General features: G+C 40.3%; 2 protein-coding genes and 1 non-coding gene across 3 annotated transcripts; 1 reads left to right on the top strand and 2 right to left on the bottom strand.

Annotated features, from left to right (window-relative positions):
* Positions 1-243: 243 nt before the first annotated feature.
* Positions 244-9,155, bottom strand: LOC103471819 (uncharacterized). The gene is made up of 5 exons (XM_008421065.3): positions 9,032-9,155; positions 5,361-6,023; positions 4,853-4,939; positions 3,144-3,335; positions 244-2,930 (listed from the first exon to the last, which is right to left on the bottom strand). The coding sequence occupies exons 1-5, from the start codon at positions 9,102-9,104 to the stop codon at positions 2,743-2,745; spliced, it is 1,203 nt and encodes a 400-aa protein (XP_008419287.1). The 5' UTR covers positions 9,105-9,155; the 3' UTR covers positions 244-2,742.
* A 1,338-nt stretch (positions 9,156-10,493) lies between these two features.
* On the bottom strand, positions 10,494-10,566 carry trnar-ccg (transfer RNA arginine (anticodon CCG)). The gene has a single exon. It is a non-coding gene; the product is annotated as a tRNA-Arg (tRNA).
* A 723-nt stretch (positions 10,567-11,289) lies between these two features.
* On the top strand, positions 11,290-20,523 carry LOC103471878 (importin subunit alpha-1). The gene is made up of 10 exons (XM_008421178.3): positions 11,290-11,792; positions 11,891-12,031; positions 13,176-13,264; positions 14,040-14,308; positions 15,513-15,607; positions 16,731-16,994; positions 17,930-18,163; positions 18,753-18,935; positions 19,048-19,197; positions 20,321-20,523. The coding sequence occupies exons 1-10, from the start codon at positions 11,727-11,729 to the stop codon at positions 20,405-20,407; spliced, it is 1,578 nt and encodes a 525-aa protein (XP_008419400.1). The 5' UTR covers positions 11,290-11,726; the 3' UTR covers positions 20,408-20,523.
* The last annotated feature ends 394 nt before the right edge of the window (positions 20,524-20,917 follow it).

Raw genomic sequence — 20,917 nt, 5'->3', positions numbered from 1 at the left:
CTAGCTCAGTTTCTAATCCAAGTCAGTCTTCTGTTTAAGGAAACCTAGCCCATTTTCTGACTTCACTTTTTAGGAAGTCTCAGCAACTTGCCCCAGCTGAAGGATGTTATCCCCACAGGACCATGCAGCCACTGCCATGTATCAGAGTGTGGAGGGTGTATTCAAGGAGATGTGAGCTGTTAGTTTCCCGATAAGACCACATTTATTTACCAAGTTAGGAGTTTCATAGTACGACACTTTAAATGAAAGATCTTTTCAGACTTTTATTTGTAAAAAGTTTGCAAAAACCATGTCATCATATTCCCGCAACTTCACAATTCTATACTGGTATAAAATCCTGAATAAAAACAGCAAAAAGCTCAATAAAGTCAAATAAAGTTGTAACATGACAAAATGGGAGAAAGATTCAAGCGGTGTGAGTACTTTTGTCGAAGGTCCAAGGCCTGTGTGTGTGTGTGTGTGTGTGTGTGTGTGTGTGTGTGTGTGTGTGTGTCTGACTCAACCTCTTCTTAACTCATCCTTGGTGCCAAATGGAGAAGTGGGCCCCCGGGGATGATGAGGTCACGACCTGTTTACAACCATTACTGTGATCAAGTTATCCTAAATGACACATCCAGCCATCACCGACTCCCATCGCTCCCTCTCCTCTCCCTGACCTCCACCTCTTTATCTCCTTCACTCAAACCACTAAATGGATCCAGAGGCTCTCATGGACGCCGGGAGCGCCACAGATGACCACAAGCCCACAGTTTTTTTTTCGTTTTTTTTTTCTTGTTTTTTTTTTTTTTTTTTTTGCGCAGTCTTCACACAGGAAGCATCTACCAGATATTCCCACCTACCCGCCCCACACCCCTCCTTCACATGCTCCGTGATGAGGAATGTCCTCCCGCTGCGATAGTGGCCACAGTGTGGATCAAGCTCCCGTTTCCTGCCCACCACATGCGCCTGTTCCCTCCAGCACTGATCGCTGATAGAGGCTGCGTGGAGCCTGGGAACTGACCAGAGATGACGGACATGCGGAGTGCGGGGGGCGAGGAGCAAGAGGAGGAGAGGTTATACGCGCAGCAGAAATGGCTGTTAAACTTTAATTTCTGCCCTCTGTTCTGAGGGACGGCGATTCTTCTAGGAAAAACAAAGTTGAACGTAATCATGCGAATACTAATATATATTTAAAAGTTTTTTTTTCTTTCCAGTTCTAGTGACCTTTATTTGACAGCAGTCAGACAGGAAGGCGGACTGTGGGTGAGGGCCGGGACTCGAACCCGTGACGGCCACGTCGAAGACCAAGGCCTCTGTATGAGTCGCGCGCTTTCCTCCGGCGCCGTCGCCATGTTTAATAACGTGTATTTCTCACTTAGAAATCACATTGTTTTCATTCAGGCTAAGTTTAGAAAGACAGAGCAAGAGTTTAAGTGAAATTTCTTCACAAGACAATTCGACAAACACGACGCTGCTTGGGCTCTCTAGGTTATATATTTTACGTCGCTTGTCCACGCGCTCTCACCGTGCCGCTCCCTCTACATTTCTCAAATGTCCGTTCTCTGAGCATCGGCCTCTCGAGCAGATTCAGCATCTCGGAAAATAAGCCGCGATGAAGGCGCTTCTTTGAGCGCCCAGGTGTGTGGAGGATCGGATTCCTGCGATTAGATTCATGGCCCGGTCCCAGGGAAACCCACGACTCCTCCTCGTCGCTGTGTTTGGACCCCACCACCACCACCTTTTTGATGTTGGGCCTACTTATCATCGTGGACACATAATTAAAGTTAAAGAAAGCAGAACCTCTCTCAGAGCCAGCTGACGTTCCTCATTTCCCGCCATCTGAATACTCCTCTTCACTCTCCGCTATGATTTGTTGTCTCTTATTTGTCCGGACCTTAGCTTCATCCCATCCAACAATCTACTGACCCGTTTTTTAAAGTTTCAGTACAATTCTTTGAAGTCATGGCAACTATTATGAAAAGAGTAATAACGACAGGGGGAAAAAATGATATTCCGAAAATCTGCAACAATTTTTAAACCTTGCTATCTGGATTTAATGTCTAGGAAATTGAAGCATTATTAAACTGTAAACCGTCCCAACATCCCATGCTGTGTTAATTATTGTGGAAAACAGACGGAATCTTTTCCCAATGCCAAATTTAGAAGCAGATTCAACAAACAAGAAATTTGTCCCACGCTTCGGAGCAGCTCCGTGTCTCTTCAGAAAAGTGATACCTATTCAGCTCTGGTACTTCATGTACCAGCCATGAACGTGTGAAGAGTTTAATTCGAGTTGAGCTCAGGAGACAGCGTGAGAGAGGAGTCCCAAACCAGCACGAGGAGGAGTCCAGTTAGTCAAAGTTGCTTGTATCCATTGGCGAAAGAAAGTGGGTGTGTATTAAAATGCGGGCGCCAGGCTAGATTGGGCGCCAAAAACAATGGCAGAATAATTATTTCTAGTCGGTATTTTCTGTATTTGACAGCTGTTTGTGCATTGAAAACCCCCTAGTGGGTATAATGTGTCTGCATACACCTCAGAAAGTACTTCGCTGCGTCCCGCTTGCATCAAAGAGGCCCCAGTTCAGTTCAGTTCTTTGGGAACTTCATAGATAAAGCCGACATGATGATACATGGTAGCGGTCCATATGAGAGCACATCCACGTCCGCTGCACATCCTCCCCTCTTGCACAGTGCCATAGGGTTGGGTAAGATCGGCTGCGAAGTCTCTTCCCCTGCAGCAGGGGGCGATATTCTCATGGTGGTTCACCTACACCTGGAGCGGACGGCCTCCAGAGCTTTCTGGTGTCTCCGTTTGTTGAACCTTTTGATGTAGTTGCTGCTGCGCAGGAGGCCATCCCCGGGCTTTAGTTTGCCAGCCAGCAGGGTCAGGAGGTCGCTGGGAAGGTGGCGCCTCCGGTGGTAGATCTGACCCATTACAATGTATCTGGCCCCTGTGGGACAAAGCAGATGGCAGGTTGAGTTGAGATCTACATCCCATGTTTTCAATGAAGAATGGCCAAGATCTAATAGAAACACACCCCAAAATCCATAATGACAGCAAAAAATAAAAATAAATAAAAAAACGATTCTGTGTTCTGCATCGAATACAAATGTCAGACGCATTTTTTTCCCGCTCAACTCAAAAGCTAATTTCTTGAACTCACCAAGCTTGATATCAGGGCAGGGCTTACTGCACTTGAAGGTGTCCAAGACCAGGAGGCGAACCTTGAAGAAGAAGCTGTCTGGGGTCACGTAGAGACGACTCATCTTGTAGAAGCCGTCAGCGCTCACCATCAACGTGATCAGTCTGACTCCTTTCCTCAAAATGTCGATGTCGTGGACAATCCCATTGACAGCTGTTCAGCAGACGAGAGACGGTTGGTTAGACGATTTAAAAACAGCATTATGGTGTCCAGGATAATGTAAGACGCATTGAGTCATGACTGGAAAAGGAGTCATACACCAGGAGGAAACCTCACATTTTTAACGTCTGTGAAGCTGGTTAGTTTAGATTACTGTAATGACATGAGTCGAGGCAAAACAAACCGGATCTGGCAAAAGAAAAAAAAAATCTTTGATTTTCAAGTTTTATTTATTTCAATACTTTAAATTTAGGATTTAAGTAGTGTTCTTTCTAGAAAATAATCTTTAGTTAACCCCTTTGTCTTTTCATTTGAAACCACAAAAAGCAGTCTGAAATCCTATTTTATTTATGAATTGTTATTAAAAAAAACAACTATCCAAAGCAACAAGGCGCTATGTGAAAATGGTCTCTGGAATGCCGACATTAATTTTAGTTATACAACTCACACCACAGTAAATCATTTTAAGAGAAACTGCCTGTCAGAATAAGTACCATGGTTGACCAACCAAAACCTATCCAAGAGAGTGTCTGAGATTCCTCCATGAGGTAAAAAAAAGAGAACAAGAAAAGAACTACAGGCTGCACTTCCTTTAGTTAGGACCAGAGTTCATAATTCAATAATAAAAAATTCAGATTGAGGAAAAATGGCTTTCATTGAAAAGTTCCAATGTGAAAACCGCTGCTAACAAAAAGTAACCCAAAAGTCTGTCTCACATGCCCCCTCCAAACAAAACAAAACAAAAACACATGTGATTGCTAAGGCATCTGGTGTAAAACTAACAGCATAATGATAAAGAACATTATACCATCATGGAGATGGTAGTGTGCTCCAGGACCTCGATACACTCCTACCCTCTTGGCTTAGACAACAGTAGTCTGCTGTCTAATAGCCTACCACATAACAGCAGGTCCAACTCTCAAGGGCTCAGAAAAACTAAGACTTAGGAGTGGCCCAGTCAAAGTGTAGTCTTATATCAGATCGAAATGCTGTGAAGCAATCTTAAAGGGGCCCTTTCATGTGTAAATACGACTGAATAAAAACAATTCTGCGAGAAAAGTTGACCCTGTTTCCTGCACATCGGGGTAAGAACCTTGTGACTTGTTCACTTGGAGATGTTGGATTGCTGCTAAGACTTCTGGGGGAAATAACTTTTTCCCATAGAACCAAACTGTTTTTTTTTCCAATTACTGAATTAAGCCGTCACTTGAAAACCCCAATTTTGTGTATTTACTCAGGTTATCTTTGATTTTAAAATTGCTTTGATGATCTGAAACAACGAAGCTTGACAAAAACACAAAATCAGAAGAAACCTGTGAGGATGAATACGTCTTTGCATATCTATGTAGATGGGTTGAACGTAATTCAAGCAAAGCAAACAAACAAAACAAGCGTGGTACAACATTTAAAACTGTTTTAAGTTGGTGAGAAACATCAAGGAAATAACAACACAGACCAAAATGCATTCTAAATATGGTAACATTTCTTCTATGTGTCTTTGTATTACATACCAAACTCGCTGTAGCAGTAATATTCCCTCTCATCCTTCTCCTTCCTGCACTCGCTCATGCAGAAGGCGTCGTGTGTGTAATCAGACTCTGTGAAGAAGAGAAAGGCAGCTTGAGAGGAAAGTTTGAGAAGAGTCTGTGCTGCTTTCTCAAGATAGCAGGGAAGACTCATGACTGCTGTAACTATTAATACATCTTCACTCACTAACGCATTAGACTTTTTAAGAGAGGAAGAGTCTTTGACTTTGAACTTCCAACTCTTACTGTGTTTTTAAAAATGTTGCCTCTAAAATGTCTCATTTGTCTGTTTTTTCTTATGTTTATAGCCAGAAACTTCTAATATGTATCGGAAGATTCAACTATAAATGCTCTAAGAGTGGAATTGTTTTGATGAAGATATTCCCATGTGGGAGATTTAGTTCAGGGACCCTGTTAGAAGATATGTGGAGCACCCTGTCACAACACACAGGTCAGATTTCAGGATCAGGGAAACGGCCCTGGCCTCTCCTACCTCGCCTCAGGACGTCAAACTGGTAGAGCAGGCTGGAGGACCCGGGCGCCCGCCGGGTGAAAAACACCGGCGGGCGGCTGTTGTTCCAGGCCGCGGAGCTGATTCCAGACTGGTAGAGACCGGACCTCCCAGGCCGGTTCTCCTCTGGGTCCTGCCGTCGGTTGGGGGAGTCTCTGCGAGGTGAAGAAGCTGTTTGATGCGGCTGGATGGGTGTTTGTGTCTGAGCTGGGGTCTTGGGTTTGGAGTTGGGCTGTCCCTCCGGCTCACCCTGCTGAGGGGGGCTGATGTGGGTCTGGGTGTCCTGACTGATTTTCTGTGTCGTGCGATTGGAGCCAGCACTTGTGGCTCCTGTCAGCTGGGTTTTGGGAAGCAAACCAGCAACTTCCCCCCTGTTTTTCTCACTGTTGTGCTCTGTTAAACGGTCACTCTTGTGCCCCTTTTTGCTCTTGTTGTTGGGGCTGGGATGACGGGGGACCGGGGCCAGGTTGCTGTGCTTTGGCCACACAGCGGATGGCATTGGATGGAAATTTAGCTTGGACTCACTAGACTTGCTGTTTTTCTCCAAGAGCTCATTGATGGGCAGGGTGGGCTCTTTGACCATCAGCCTGGTTTGGTTGCTTGGTGCAGGATCCTGTGGACCCTTGTCTATAAGGGTGTACAGCTCTGGAAAAGAAGCAAACAGCACTTCAGCTTCAAAATGACACAATTCAAACTGATACTATGGCTGATATCTGGAAAACAGTTTTCCCTTTGCTAGAAGAGTGATCCCACTCTATTAACACTGTGGGTCTTTGTTTGTCTTGACCTTGCTTCCTGTTTCCTAAATGTCACAAAAGGTATCCCTCTGGGATTTGTATTAGGAACAACACTTCTTGTAATACCCCTCCCGACCCCACTGAGGGAAAAAAGGGTGCAAGAAAATGGATGGATGGATGGACTTCTTGTAATGTCTAATAATAATGTCTGCCAGAATATTATTGATGCCTTTCTCCATCAATCATTCTATATGTTGATGACACAGTTGTTTGTTGACCTGCAAAAAGCATTGGCCTTGTGTTTGATCTTCTGCAAGAAGACTTGTCGTTTGTTTTCTCCTCAAAATAGTAGAACTGAAGAAAAAGCAAATATATAAAACATCCTGTGACCGTATTGGGTCATCTGTCTGAAGAAAGAGGCAGGACTTTGGTGGATACCATGGCTGCTTTAGTTAACGTAGCACTACTGACTCATCCGTTAGCCAATTCTTCCATTTAAATCTACTCTGATGGTTCTGAGTATGACATGGAAGCAGTCTGTTAGTAATGGATAGGTAACACCTGGGAACTGCTAGCTTTCTTTAGTTGCCAACTCCTCCCTGGCAAAAGAACGAACATTGGAGACAATTCTCCTGTATTTCAAAGTTCACTGTGAGGGTTGCCCTTATGACTGTTGTTCACAGAACAGATCAGCGTGTACAGGAGTTCAGATGACCCAATACAGGGCTAACACTGACAAATGTGGTTTCCAGTGAAGGCAGCGTGACACTGCTGCATGGTACCTCCACAAGCCAACCCCAGGCCAACCCCTTTACATAGCTTCCACCAATTGAAGAAGTGGGATTTTCAACACTATTCATGGCCTTCCCCATCCAGACACTAATGCACCCCTGTGACTGATAGCTGGCAAGTTTGTTTTACAACAGGATTAAGAAAGATGTGAGGACCTGGGCTGGCACCTGCATGGAGTCCAATATGATGCATTGCATGCCAAACCAGGCGGCTTGAAGATGCCCCAATGTCATTAACATTGACAGCAGAAGTGGTGTGTGTGTGTGCCTTAATTGGTATGTGAACAATACATTTTGGCATACCATCAGGTCTCTCTTTGAAACACAGTCACAGTTGACTTCTGATTTGTGGAACGCCATCACAGAGAGTCTAGTGGTTAGGCTTCATAGAACCATTGCTTATCAACCTCAGGCTAAGAGGTTTCTCAGCTCCATTAAGGCAGCTAGTCTGAAGGACGATAGTTGAGTCAACAAGCTTCCACATCTAATGCTTGGACTGCAAACTTCAGCTATGGAAGGCCTACAGTTATTGTCAGTAGAGGTAGTTTATGGCCATCTGCTGCAGGGACTTTGCTTCCTGTCATGACATTCTGATGGTCACCTGTTGCATAGCAGGCAACTTTCTTTGATAAAGCTAAAGTTTTCTCACCAGTTCCCATGTCCTTCAACATCTCTAATCTGCAATCCGAAGAGTACATTTACTTTCCTATCATCCTCAGTGCATTGGATTTTGATTCTGTGCTAAAATGTGCACCTTGGACCTCTTTGGAATGGCTGATGACACATATTTTACTGTGGACATGGGTCCACAATGAAACAGGCAGGAGAGATTTTCTGTTCATCGCCTCAATGCGGCATGCCTAGATTTGAACCAATCAATTTGTTTGGCATTGCTCCCACATTGACGTAGATACCTTTGACAACATCCTGCCTAAGTGCACTAGGTTTGGCTGGGTGTTCGACTAGGGATTAGGAAATTGTGGAGAAATGTCTGTAGGGTACTCTCAATGTAGCTATGGCATAAGTCACTCTTTGGAGTATTTACACTTTGTGTTCCTATACATATTGAGTCATTATGTGTTTTACAATAGAAGGTTACAGTCTCCAAAAGGTAAAAGTTGAAGGAGTTAACTTCAGTTATGATCCGATAGCTTGCTACTGGAGCAAAAGAGATACGAAGAGCCCATAATACATCCTTCCACGTCCACTAAAATATCTATAACTAATTGGAGCCACATATGTGCCTCACACTGACCATGGTGTCAGTGAATACTGCTAACTTTAAAAAGTGTTAACTATTCAAGCTTTTTCTAGATGTTGGGCACTGAGATTCCTCACAGGATCTCGCCCACCATGGTAATGTGTACATGTACATTAGTTTTCCACATGCATGCTGCTGTAACAATTTATTTAATTTATAAATCAATACCGGATTTACTATCAGTGTTAGTAAACTTTCTATGCCACTTAAACAGAGCATCCAGAGCTTCCACTCACAGGCTTTTATCATAAAGTATTTTGTGTTCATTTAGTAGAAAAGGTATACAGGTCTACTTTGAATAAACAACTACTGAATCAGAAGCAGTGCAGCTTAATTGACCGTGAGAATTTCAAACAAATTTTAAAAGCACTGGAAAAAGCAATTTATTATTTATTAGCAATGCTATTAATACTATGGTCCACTTGTTTTATTTTGTTTAATTAGTTGTTTGTACTAGATTGACTATTGTGTCTGTTTTAGCAATATACCTGGCATCTTAAGGCAGGTTTGAAAATGAGACGTCATGTGCCAATAGGATTTACCTGTATAAACAATAGTAAAATAATAGCAATATATCAAAATGTTAACAAAAGCCTCATATTTCACAGGATCACCGTTTGTAGTTTTTTTTTTTAAATCAATTTTTAAAATAATTGTTTGAAGTCAGGCTTTTTCTGTATTAAATACCTCATACATAAAAAAATAAACTTACTGTTAAGGCATACGGTATTTAAATAAACCTTACCCAATTACAGACACAAATAATGCCATGCAGTGACTAGTATTGGTCATAACTAAAGCTATAAAATCGACACCACGAGTAAGTAGAAAACAAACAAAACAAAAAAACATAAATCAGCTCACCATTGACAACTTGTTCCTCTGTGTCATAAAGAGGAAATGCCAGAAACAAAAGAACCAGAGTAATCCCTGTCATCTTGGATGGATCAGTTTTGGACTCACTGCACTGTTTGTTCTCAAGTTGGGATTCCTGGGATTTTTATAGGAGCGCTCAGGGAGCGGATGGGATGAGGTAGAAAGGGAGGGTGTGGGCTGGCCCAAAACAGGGACACAAACACTTTCACACGACACTCCCACCATTTGTGCACCAACAGAGGCCACTGTGTGAAAGAAATATGCACACAAATATTTTATTAAAAATAAGCTTTCTTTGTTATCTGGTGTCAGATTAAATACTCCACACGTGGCTTCTTAATTTTTTTTTACATAAAACTTTTAACCTTTACATTCATTAGGAGACTATTTAGCATAAAATTCACAAGTTAACCCGCTTGAAGATGATTATTTAAAAAAGATGAATATTCACTGCCCTCTAGTGTTGAAGAAAAGAATATCAGCACAATGTTGTAGCAATTTGGAAGTTATTACAATTTTCATATACGCATTTGAAAGTCGTTTATTTTATAAATTAATGCCTAAAAAGCCCCTAAATGGAATAATTAAAATATAATAAAATTTTCTAGTTCTGTCAATTCTTTGCTTTAAGGGCATATCTGTTTATATTCATTAAGTAAGTAGCTAAAATGAAAATAAATGTTGGGTCTAAAAAATGTTGGCATTCAGTGAGTTTCAATAAAAAACAGCTTTGGTCCAATACACGCAATTCTGTGATTCATTAATATATTTTTGTATTTTAAAGAAAAAAAGTATTTGTATTAGAATACTTTATATGATGAAATAAAAATAATTAAGCATGTTAGAACTTGCTGTTTGTTCCCCACACACCGTCTTTGTTGTTCCTAACAGGGCTGATATCTCAGTCTACTAAAAACTAAAAAACGTTTAGCCTGAAAGAAAGGAAGAAAAAATGTGAAGCAAAGGTTTGACAATTATAGATTTATCAAAGTTTAACATGTTTTCAGTAAAATAACTTAAGAATTTATGGCAAATTCACAATTTTTACCCCTTTATCTCTTGAAATGCTAAATGTACGTTGAATTGTAGAATCACCCATACGTAACGAAATGTTACAAATTACATTTCTTTCTTTCTTTCTTTCTTTCTTTCTTTCTTTCTTTCTTTCTTTCTTTCTTTCTTTCTTTCTTTCTTTCTTTCTTTCTTTCTTTCTTTCTTTCTGTCTTTCTTTCTTTCTTTCTTTCTTTCAAAAACAAAAAGAAAATTCAGCAATAAAATACTGACATAAACAAATGCTACGGTTAGTATTTCTTACATTGTCATTAAAATATAGTTTCGAAATGATACTGATCATTTCGAAACAGGACAAATACGTTACAGAATTTATCGTTGGTTTATCTCTTTATAAACATGGCATTGCATACTTTAACAACTAAAAGGTAACTAAATTCGACCCAGATGGGACTCGAACCCACAATCCCCAGCTCCGGAGGCTGATGCCTTATCCATTAGGCCACTGGGTCATTACGTGGAAAATCTTGAAAACATAATTTTGTATCTTTGTCATGTCCGTTTCGTGGCGTGTTTTATGTACGTTTTGCCCGGTGGTGGTCACCTTCGATAATACAGAGGCATTGTCCTCAAAATGTTACTACGCAGCAAACTATTGCATTTATAAACGCCTGTTAATGCACCACACCGCTGAAGTTAGCATCTGGAACAATGCTTCTGATTTGGGTCTTGTCTAAAGGGCTATTCACTCCACTAGATTAACTTCTAATCATATTCTATAAAGTGCAGTTTATGGATAATTAAATATTTGTGCAGTAAGTACCCTAGCTTAGACAAAATCTGTCAATGTTTGATGTTTCTATACTGTAATTTTTTTTTACATGGATCTCTTCAATAAACCTTAATTTTTAGAGTTTTCACAAATTGCATAAAGATTTGACAAATCACAAACTGTAATTTATAGACTTTATCATCAGTATAAAATAATTCTGTTCGAGTCTGACCATTGACAAATGTTGTTAAACCTGGCCTCTTCTAAAGCAGTGTAAAGCCTAAAAAATTTTCCTTATTTGAAATAGTCTCAAATTAAATAAGGGTCATATTGAATTAGAAACTTATTTATATATGAGATGCGTTTAGTAAAACAAAAGTAAAGCAAATGTAAATAAGGTGAAATTTTTCTTTAAACGTCATACTTAAAAAAAACAACAACTACGAATCGGATACTAACTTCGTTCTCCCTCAAACCCCGGGTAACAGGGCGGAGCGTTTTGCAAATCTGACCAATCATATTTTAGAACACCAGGGGTATATAATAACGTCATTTCAGTAGTGTTTTTTTCCCTTCAAGGTAAGCACTTTGCACATGTCGAGTTACTAAGCAAATTTCCAGAACTTTATTTATTTTTCTGTTACTTTGCTTAGTATTTGAGTTACATTTTTTTTTCTTCTAGTCGTTTCTGTGTACAGTGGGAACACATGGAGTCAAATACGTTTACTTGACTTAAAGAGACACGCGCCGTTAACTAGCTTACCGTCTGCTAGCGAGCTAACCTGAAATAATCGGGTGACGGGTTGATTAAAAAAAACGGTTAACACGACCGTTTCAGTTAGTCGTTAGTTTTGGGTAACATTAGCAGAGTCGGCTTGTGTTGCTCAACGGCCAGCAGGAATGTCAGCTGACACGGACAACGGGGCTCGGCTCTTCCAGTTCAAAAACAAAGGGAAAGACGTGAACGTAAGTTTTGCCTATAACAGCATTATTACAAAGTTAACAGCTAAAGTTTTTGCTGTCATGTTGGCTATGAACTTTTTTTCCCCTCTCTAATTTTTCAGGAATTGAGGCGCAGGAGGTCGGAATTCAACGTTGAGCTCCGGAAAGCGAAGAGAGACGTTCAAATATTGAAGAGGAGAAATGCGCAAAGCTCCGCGGAGGATCCGATCTCCCCGCTGCACCTGAAAGCCCTCAACGTCCAGGTGAGTCACTCCGCCGCCCGGTTCACCGGCCTCCGGCGCTTTGTGGCGATACCTTTACGCAAAAACTTGTAGTAAAGCGAACTCTAGTAAAAAAAACCAAAAAAAAAAAAAAAACAAGCATTTAATTTAAAATGTATTTTAATTTTTCTTGTATTACTGATATACCAACAAAAAAATGACCATATACCTAATATATATATTTTTTGCTTTTTCTTGAATGCAGAATACTATTTAGTATATAGGGAGGTAACTATATATATTTTTCTTTTACCTTTTTAAAACAGGCAAACTAAGATGTCAAACTAAGATGAAGACATTGGTTTGTTTTAATCATTTCTGATCTCTTTAAAAAGCTGTGAGCGAAAGTCTTTAAAGTTATGTTCATGTTTCAGCTCCCCAGTAAAGTGTGCAGAAAGATAAAAAACAAAACAGAACAAAAAATTTCTTTGTTGATTTAAATTCACACAAATTGGGAATCTCCTTCAATATCTAGCAAGTGAAGCCCAAGAAATATCTTTAAAAAAAAATTGGTTGAGACATCTTTAAAAAGATGTACATCCATGTAGATCATGAAATGTATCTACTGTACCACTAAATATTCTTGTCCCAACATGAAGTAAACTCATCATATTTGTCGTGACATTAAGTTTTAGAACTTTAGAGATGATCAAAATGTGGTGCCTGTGGTGATGTTTGCACCTTTCATACCTTTCAGAAAGGAAAGTCAGATGTGACAGAATGCATTCTGACGCAGCTGGATTCCTCTGAATAGAACGATGTTTGTTCATGTAAAGTTCAAAGTTGTCCAAAGAATTATGCATGTGCTCATTTGGTTGTTTTTTTTTCTTCTTCTTTTTATGCGCAACACAGCCAACTGAAACAAAAACATTTGGTCCTGCTTTCACTGTTCTGTAACAATCTACATACCAGCAACTCTGAACTCTGAGAGACTAGCAAATCCAAACAAGGATGTATCAACATGCAAACGATAGCTGTTTGATTGTTGTTCATGTCACAGCGCAGCTTCCAAAGCTGTTTTTAAGAGAAGTCCAGTGCAGTTCTTCTCAAATCTGGCTACCAGTGGAATGTTATTTTTAACTTCTCTCCCGTGGACGCTAATCCCTTTTGGTTTCTATTTCCAAAGCCGACTCAGGATTGGTCTTTGGAGGACATAGTCGGAGGAGTAAGCAGTGTGAATACAGAGCATCAACTTCTGGCTACACAGGCTGTCAGGTAAAATCTTTTTTCATGTTTTTCTTTTTTTTTTTTTTTTGTGCGAATACTAAAAACGCTTTCTAAAAATAATCATTTTTTGTGTAAATATGGCATAGGAATTGCTATATTTGTAAACCAATCTAATACTTTAAAAAAATGTACATGTATTTGAGAAAAAAAATACTTTCATTTTATTTTCACACTGATTTAATTTTTGTAGTTATTCTTCTCATTGTTACTTGTAGTTATTACGTAGTTTTAACTGCAGTGTCTATGAATTCAATTTAAAAATACTCTTTTGATCCTAAAGGGAAATTAAATAACATTTTTACATACACAAATGCACAGAAAGACAAAAAAAGCAACTCAAGAAATGTAATATATGTGCAATAACACCAGTAACACTTATTCCTGTTTAATGAGTTGTTTGACAAAGGTTTAAATGTAAATAACCAATAATGTTGGGACTTGTGTCTCACCTTCTGTTCCAAACGAAATAGGAAGACGATCAAATTGTATTTTTATCCAGTTTTTTTTTGTTTTGTTTTTTTGTTTGGTCTTAAAAGAATAATTACAAAGAAACAAAAATAGTTTGTATGTTTTAGTTGAGTTAACGTCTATCCTCTTTGTTTCCACTCCCAGGTTTTTTAGACGCTCATTCCTTCCAGTTACTTTCTAACTTTGGCAAAACCAATAAGAGCGGCGTGCATATTTTTTTCTTTCCTTCTTTCATTTTTCGCTCCTAACTACTTTTCTCTCACCATCTCCTACTGCGTTTCCTACTGCATTTCAGAAAGCTCCTCTCCAGAGAAAAGCAGCCGCCTGTCGACAGCGTCATCGCCGCAGGCCTCATCCCGCGACTCGTAGGCTTCCTGGCTCAGTTCGACTTCCCCCACATCCAGTTCGAGGCGGCCTGGGCGCTGACTAACGTCGCCTCAGGGACGTCGGAGCAGACGGCCGCCGTGGTGGAGGCGGGGGCCATCCCGGCCTTCGTCAGGCTGGTCGCCTCACCTCACAAGCACCTCAGCGAGCAGGCCATCTGGGCCCTGGGCAACATCGCAGGTACGCTGGACCGGAGCAGCCGGAGCAGGGGCCGTTAAACTCATTCTCATCCAGGGGTCACATCAGGATCATGAACGCTCTCAAAGGGCTGGTTGCTCCAGAATGCATTGATAAAACCCATTAACAAAATAGCTGTCTCTGCAAGTTCTTCTTAAATTTAAATAATATTGAACATCTTGTAACTCTGATCAGTCTCGTTGGGATTTTGGAATTATTATTTTTTTTTTTTGCATCAAAACCACAGATTTTAGTGGGGGGCTAATACTGAAAAATTTGCAAGGAATTTTGAGATATTTGTGCTTATTTCTTTAAAAGTGAGACATACTGCCACCTGGAGATGGGCAAAGTGATTGATGTAAAATATCAGTAAATGAAACGTGTACATTTATTAATTATACACAGACTTGTTTTTTAAGCCTTTATGTCTGCTAATGACTATAATTTTTTGCTGACAAGTAATGAAAACTGGTGACTTTTAAAATTAGAATATTACATCAGATTAATGCCTGCACAGTGGCGCAGTTGGTAGAGCTGTTGCCTTGCAGCAAGAAGGTTCTGGGACCCGGTCTTTCTGCATGAAGTTTGCATGTTCTCCCTGTGCATGGTGGGTTTTCTCCAGGTACTCCGGTTTCCTCCCACAGTCCAAAAACATGACTGTCAGGTTAATTGGCCTCTCCAAATTGCCCCTAGGTGTGAGTGTGTGTGTGCAAGAAAATGGATGGATGGATGGATGGATGGATGGATGGATGGATGGATGGATGGATGGATGGATGGATGGATGGATGGATGGATGGATGGATGGATGGATGGATGGATGGATGGATGGATGGATGGATGGATGGATGGATGGACATCAGATTAATAAAAAAAAATCAATAAACAATTGCTTATACAGGATTTTATTTAGTAATATGACTAAAGGGAATCGAACGTCTATTTGTCATTTTCCTCTCACTTCAAACTTATGCGCTATTTTTGTCATTCCGATGCATAAAGTATCAGTGAAAAACATTAAGGTTAAAAAAACTAAGTTCAAGACATGTGAATAGTTTTGAAAGACATTATGTATTATTGTTTCACTTAAAGTGTGTTGCTGAAACCCTCAACACACTTAAACTAACTTACAGCTTCCTAATCAAGTCGTTTGTGCTCCGTAACTCTCCTGATTTAACGTGACCAACTGGATCTTCTTTGCTGAATTTAGGCGACGGACCCAACGGCAGAGACTTGGTCATCAAACACGGCGTCCTTCAGCCTCTCCTTGCCTTGGTGACGACCTCTGACCTGTCCGTGTTACCTGTAAGTTGCTCCCGTGTGTGTTTGTTCACATTGTTTGCATTCGATTGCAGTTTTCTGGCAGATCACCTATAATGAACAAAATCAGGGCCAATTTATTGATCAGTTGATTTATTTTGTTCTTCCCTGTTGTAATTGTTCATGTCGCACTGTAAAAGCACAAAATCTTACCAAGTATTTTTGGACTGGTTTCTATTGCAAATATTTTTAGTAGATTTAAAATAAGACAAAACTAACTTGAGAGTAACATTTCAGCAAGATATAGGAGCTTATTTTAAGTCATTTCTTTAATATTGATTAAAAAACGTACTTAAATCCATTGGCAGATTATTTCATATTTAGCAAATAATTTTCCATTTTATAATTGAAATAATTTGTCCTTGGAACAAGTACTGTTTCACGAATATTAAGGAATTATTGAGTTACAACAAGCTCATATTTCTGGTGAAAAGTTACTTGTAAGTTAGTTTTGTCTTATTTTAAGTGGACTAAGATATTTACCGTATTTTCTGCACTATAAGGCGCACCTAAAAACCTTCAATTTCCTCAAAAGCCGACAGTGCGCCTTATAATCCGGTGCGCCTTATATATGGACCAATATTGAGCCACAACAGGTCTAGCAGCCGCTGGTAAGCGCAGACTTCATTTTCTCCCGTAGAAGAAGAAGCGCGCGGTGCATCCTGGGATAGTTGTCAGAACGCTGGTTTGTTAATAAAGTTTGACTGACCTATCTACCTACCGACCGTCTAGAATCAGGTCGTCTGCAGGTCATTTAGCACCACGTTCTCCACAAACATGCTGTGCACGAATGGAGAAGGGTGACCATCGTCCGGCCACGCCCCGGCCCAGTCGCGGGTCGGACTGTTTTGTTGACATTCTCTTTAGTGCAGCTCCATCTAGTGGATGCATAACATAACTCCAGCCTCTAGTGTAGCGTCTATTCTATGCGCCTTATAATCCGGTACGCCTTATAGCTCGGAAAATACGGTACACTAGAAACTCAACCAAATACTGGGTAAGATGTTGTGTTTTTTCAGTGTACTATGCCATTGTTTTACAGTCTGTCCAGTATCTGACATGAATGAATAATAATAATAACTGCGCCGTTCTTAACCCTCTGCATCAGCCTGCCTACCTGCTCAACGTGGCTTGGACGCTCTCCAACCTGTGTCGACACAAGAACCCGGCCCCTCCCCTGGCCGCCGTGCAGCAGATGCTCCCTGCTCTGGTGAAGCTCCTCCACCACGACAACAGCGAGGTCCTGGCCGACACCTGCTGGGCTCTGTCCTATCTGACCAACGACTCCAACGAGAGGATAGAGGTGGTGGTGAAGGCCGGGCCAGTCCCTCGTCTCGTGCAGCTTCTCGCCTGCGGGGAGCTCTCTATCGTGGTGCGTGGCGTCCAGCTTGACGTCCGTTTACGATTTAGACAAGACCTGAGTGAGATTAGCTTGTGGCGCAGAAGGTTCTGTGAGCTAACTGTACAAAGGAAAGTCCAGGATGTAAGGATCCAAAATGGTTCTTGGTCGGATGCAGGATCCGAGCATCTGTAAAAATTCTTAATTCGTGCATCTAAACTTAAGGCCTTTAAATGTCTTAAATTTTTAAGAAAAATATGTTATGGAGTCTTAAATTTTGTGGTGGCAGGACTATTTTATCCTGTATGTTCTATGTAGTTTATTTTTCTTGTTGGACTTTCCCATCAGTCAAATGTTTGCAGACATCTTCATAACGTACTGTGACAGTGGCAGTTGAGGCTACCGCTAACTAGCCTTGCTAACTAGCTAGTGTTTTGTGTCCATCTTTGGTAAGTATAAATTTATCTGCAGTTTGCTGGACAATGTTTGTCTGTCTTCTCCATTGACTCAAGTCTGTTGCCAACTAGTACAATGCTTCATTGTGCAACAAAACCTGGCACTATTAAATTTGATATTGTGGTTTGTACATCTCTGTCATGAAACGGTTGTAAATTTAAGTCATAATGGTCATAAAAAGTCTTAAATTTGAAGACTTAAATGTTTCTTGGTACAGTCTAGAATTTCTTAAAGTTGGAAAATTCTTACAATTTAAACTCTTCCTACATGAACACATGTAGGAACCCTGAAAAAAAGTACATTTGGTTCCAACACGTCCATTAATGTTCTTACAAATAGATTTGTCTCTCTAAAGACAGTAACTAAATATCCAGCAGTGGTGACTTTTTGCCTTTTCACTCTCATTTCCTCCTTCTGAACACAAATGAATCCTCAGAAACTTCCTCAGTCGACTCGTGCTCGTTGGCTAAGTTTCAGCTCCTGAAATAATCGTCTCGCTCTTCCCTGCTAAGACTCCAGCTCTAAGAACCATCGGCAACATTGTGACCGGAACCGATGAGCAGACCCAGTGTGTGCTGAACGCAGGTGCCCTGGCAATGTTCCCGGCCCTGCTGAGACACCACAAGCCCAGCGTCCAGAAGGAGGCGGCCTGGACTGTGTCCAACATCACCGCCGGCAAGAGCAGCCAGATCCAGGAGGTCATTAATGCCGGACTGATACCTATACTGGTGGAGGTCTTACAGCAGGTCAGGATGCAGGAGTTCAGAGCAACATCTCATGTTGTGTTGATATTTTGTGTTTTACTGTAAACTACAATGTGAAAACACAGTCTGTTGTTGTAAATGTCACAGCTCTTCTGTTTCCCTTTCAGCCCGCTTGCATAGACTGGAAATATACACTGAAAGAGAGTATATTTTATGAGATTTGTTTGATTTTTCTCTACAAAATAAAGTTTTTACTGACCAGATTTATTGGCACCGATTTCCTTAACTTCAGTACATTGGTGATCGGTCGATACTTGCATGTGAAGCCGATCTTTTCTACCTCAGAAAAGGTCTAAAAATCTGCCACTGTCCTCTTCTGCTCTGCTGTGAGAGATGTTTGACTGACTGACCAGCCCACCAGGTCATGTCTGCACATTTACAGTTAACAATAGTCACCTGACTGTTGTCAGCTCTGCAACTTTCTTGCTGTATTTAGCGACATTTCAAACAAAAAAAATGTGCATCGGCCACAATTGGAATCAGCGGGTCAAGCTTTTTAAAAATGCAATCGGTGCATCCCTATGTTTTTAATTTCCAGCATCTCATTTGTTTTTTCTGCTAACGTGTTCAGGGAGATTACAAGACCCAGAATGAGGCCGTGTGGGCCGTCACCAATTACACCAGCGGTGGAACGGTGGACCAAGTGGCCTACCTGGTCCACTGCAACATTCTGGAGCCTCTGCTCAACCTGCTGACTGTGAAGGACAGCAAGGCCATCCTGGTGATCCTGGAGGCCGTCTCCAACATTCTACAGGTGACCAGTCTGAGCCGTCTGAATTTAAAGAACGCGTTTATGAAGCAGGTTTATTCGTTTTAGTGAGAAGTTCTGAACTTTTTTGTTGTTGTTTTGAACAATTTCTGTCCAGATGGCCCAGAGCACCGGCGAGATGGAGAAGCTCTGCCTGATGATCGAGGAGTTGGGCGGGCTGGACAAGATCGAGACTCTGCAGACTCACGACAACGAAGCCATCTACAAGTCGGCCCTGAAAATTATTGAAAAGTTCTTATCTGAAGAGGTAGTTTTGTTCAGACTCTCTGTTGGGTTGGAAAATGTTTATCAGTCCTAGCAAACCAGACAGACATTAAAACTGAAAAAAAAATGTCTGGTGGATAAACAATCAATAACTACTTTAGGAATTGTATCAATAAGAATCTGGATTTTTAGTCTTTAGTCAAAAGGGATGTTCTGAAAATATTCTATCGTTTTACAAAAAGATGATTGGAAATGAAAATGATTAAAGTTCACTTTGGAGTTTGTTGAGAACTTCAAAGCGTTTCACAAAAGTAAAGGATGAGCTGGAATGAATCAGAGCATTGTGCCGAAGGTTGGAATTCATAACCGATTAGATCCAGTACTGAAAAATATCATTTTTAAAAGCTTGATTTCTGACCCAAAAAGTGCATCACAGCTGAGAATTCCAGCTGTTTTCAGTCTATAAATGCATTAACCAGCAGGATCCATGTTGATAGAATCTAATGACATCAAATAAAGATTAAAGATATCCGTTTTGATGCATAAATCACATGTTGTTCATCTGAGGTAATGGATCCACAGATGTTTTTTTTTGATGGTTGACTTAAAATGACTACTTTTCAATAAATTAGAATGTTATTGAAAAGTTAATTCAACTCAGTAGTTCCAAGCAAAACGGTATATAAATTAAGTTCATACAGTTTTCAAACATTACGGTTATTTTTTGTTTTACAGCTACTGAGAACAAATTTATTGACTACTAATTTAGTAATATGGTCTTCAGGGTTTCCCCCAGAAAACTTGCTGAGCCTGGTGGTTGGGCCACTAGGTCAGTCATTCATCCAGCGGCCTGTTGTGTTTTTGAGTTAAAAAATATTTAAAGTTGACATGAAATTTGAAAATATCACTTGATGATTATGTGTTTTTGAAATATTATTAATACCTGAACAGCAACTATAAAGTCTTAAAAAATGCAACCATTTTAAAAAGACTTCATATAAGCAATGCTTAGCCTGGTGGGGGCACAAGTAAAGCTTGGTGGCCCACCAGGCTTTCAATACACTGGAGGAAACCCTGGGTCTTGTATAAAGGTTCCACAATACTATTTTTTTTTTGTTAATTTAGTTTATTAATACCGTTTGGCTCTCGTTCTTTTTGTCTTTCAGAATGCAGACGAGCCTCTGGCTCCTGATGCTGCTCAGGACTCCTATGCCTTCAACATTCCTGAAGACAAAAGCACTTTCCAGTTTTAACTTGTTCACTTTGATTTCTGACATTAAAAAAAGAAGGGGGAAATCCTTAGCTTGACATTTTAGACTAATATCTTTTGAAAAATATTTGTAAATAAATTTTTAAGTATTTTAATGGATTTTTTGTGTCTTGTTTATTGTTTCTCCTGCATGGGTACACATGGGTGGATTGTTTCTGACATGAACAGGTTGGAAAGACATTTTTTTTGGTGGAAACAGTGTGCTCATCTCACCACTAGGTGACACTGTGCTCGTTCCTAATGGTTATAGTTACATTTTGAAAAATGAATGTTTTTGGTGCATTTAATGGTTTATGAAAATGACTGAGTTGGTTAATTAGAAGAAAGCAGGAGCAGCACTACTTCCACAATACAATTAAATAAGTTTTTTTTTATCATATTCAACTTTTTAAATATTCAACTTGGTGTTTATAGAAAAATCAATGAGGTAAACTAATAAATATTTAGATGAATTGCTCAGCTCCTTATGTGTAGAAGTAACTTCAGACTCTAT

The sequence above is a fragment of the Poecilia reticulata genome, chromosome 1 (assembly GCF_904066995.2).
Source record: "Poecilia reticulata chromosome 1, P_reticulata-male-v2, whole genome shotgun sequence".
NCBI classification, from domain to species: domain Eukaryota; kingdom Metazoa; phylum Chordata; class Actinopteri; order Cyprinodontiformes; family Poeciliidae; genus Poecilia; species Poecilia reticulata.
Note: the sequence above shows the minus strand (reverse complement) of the source record. Positions and strands in the feature narration are given on the sequence as shown.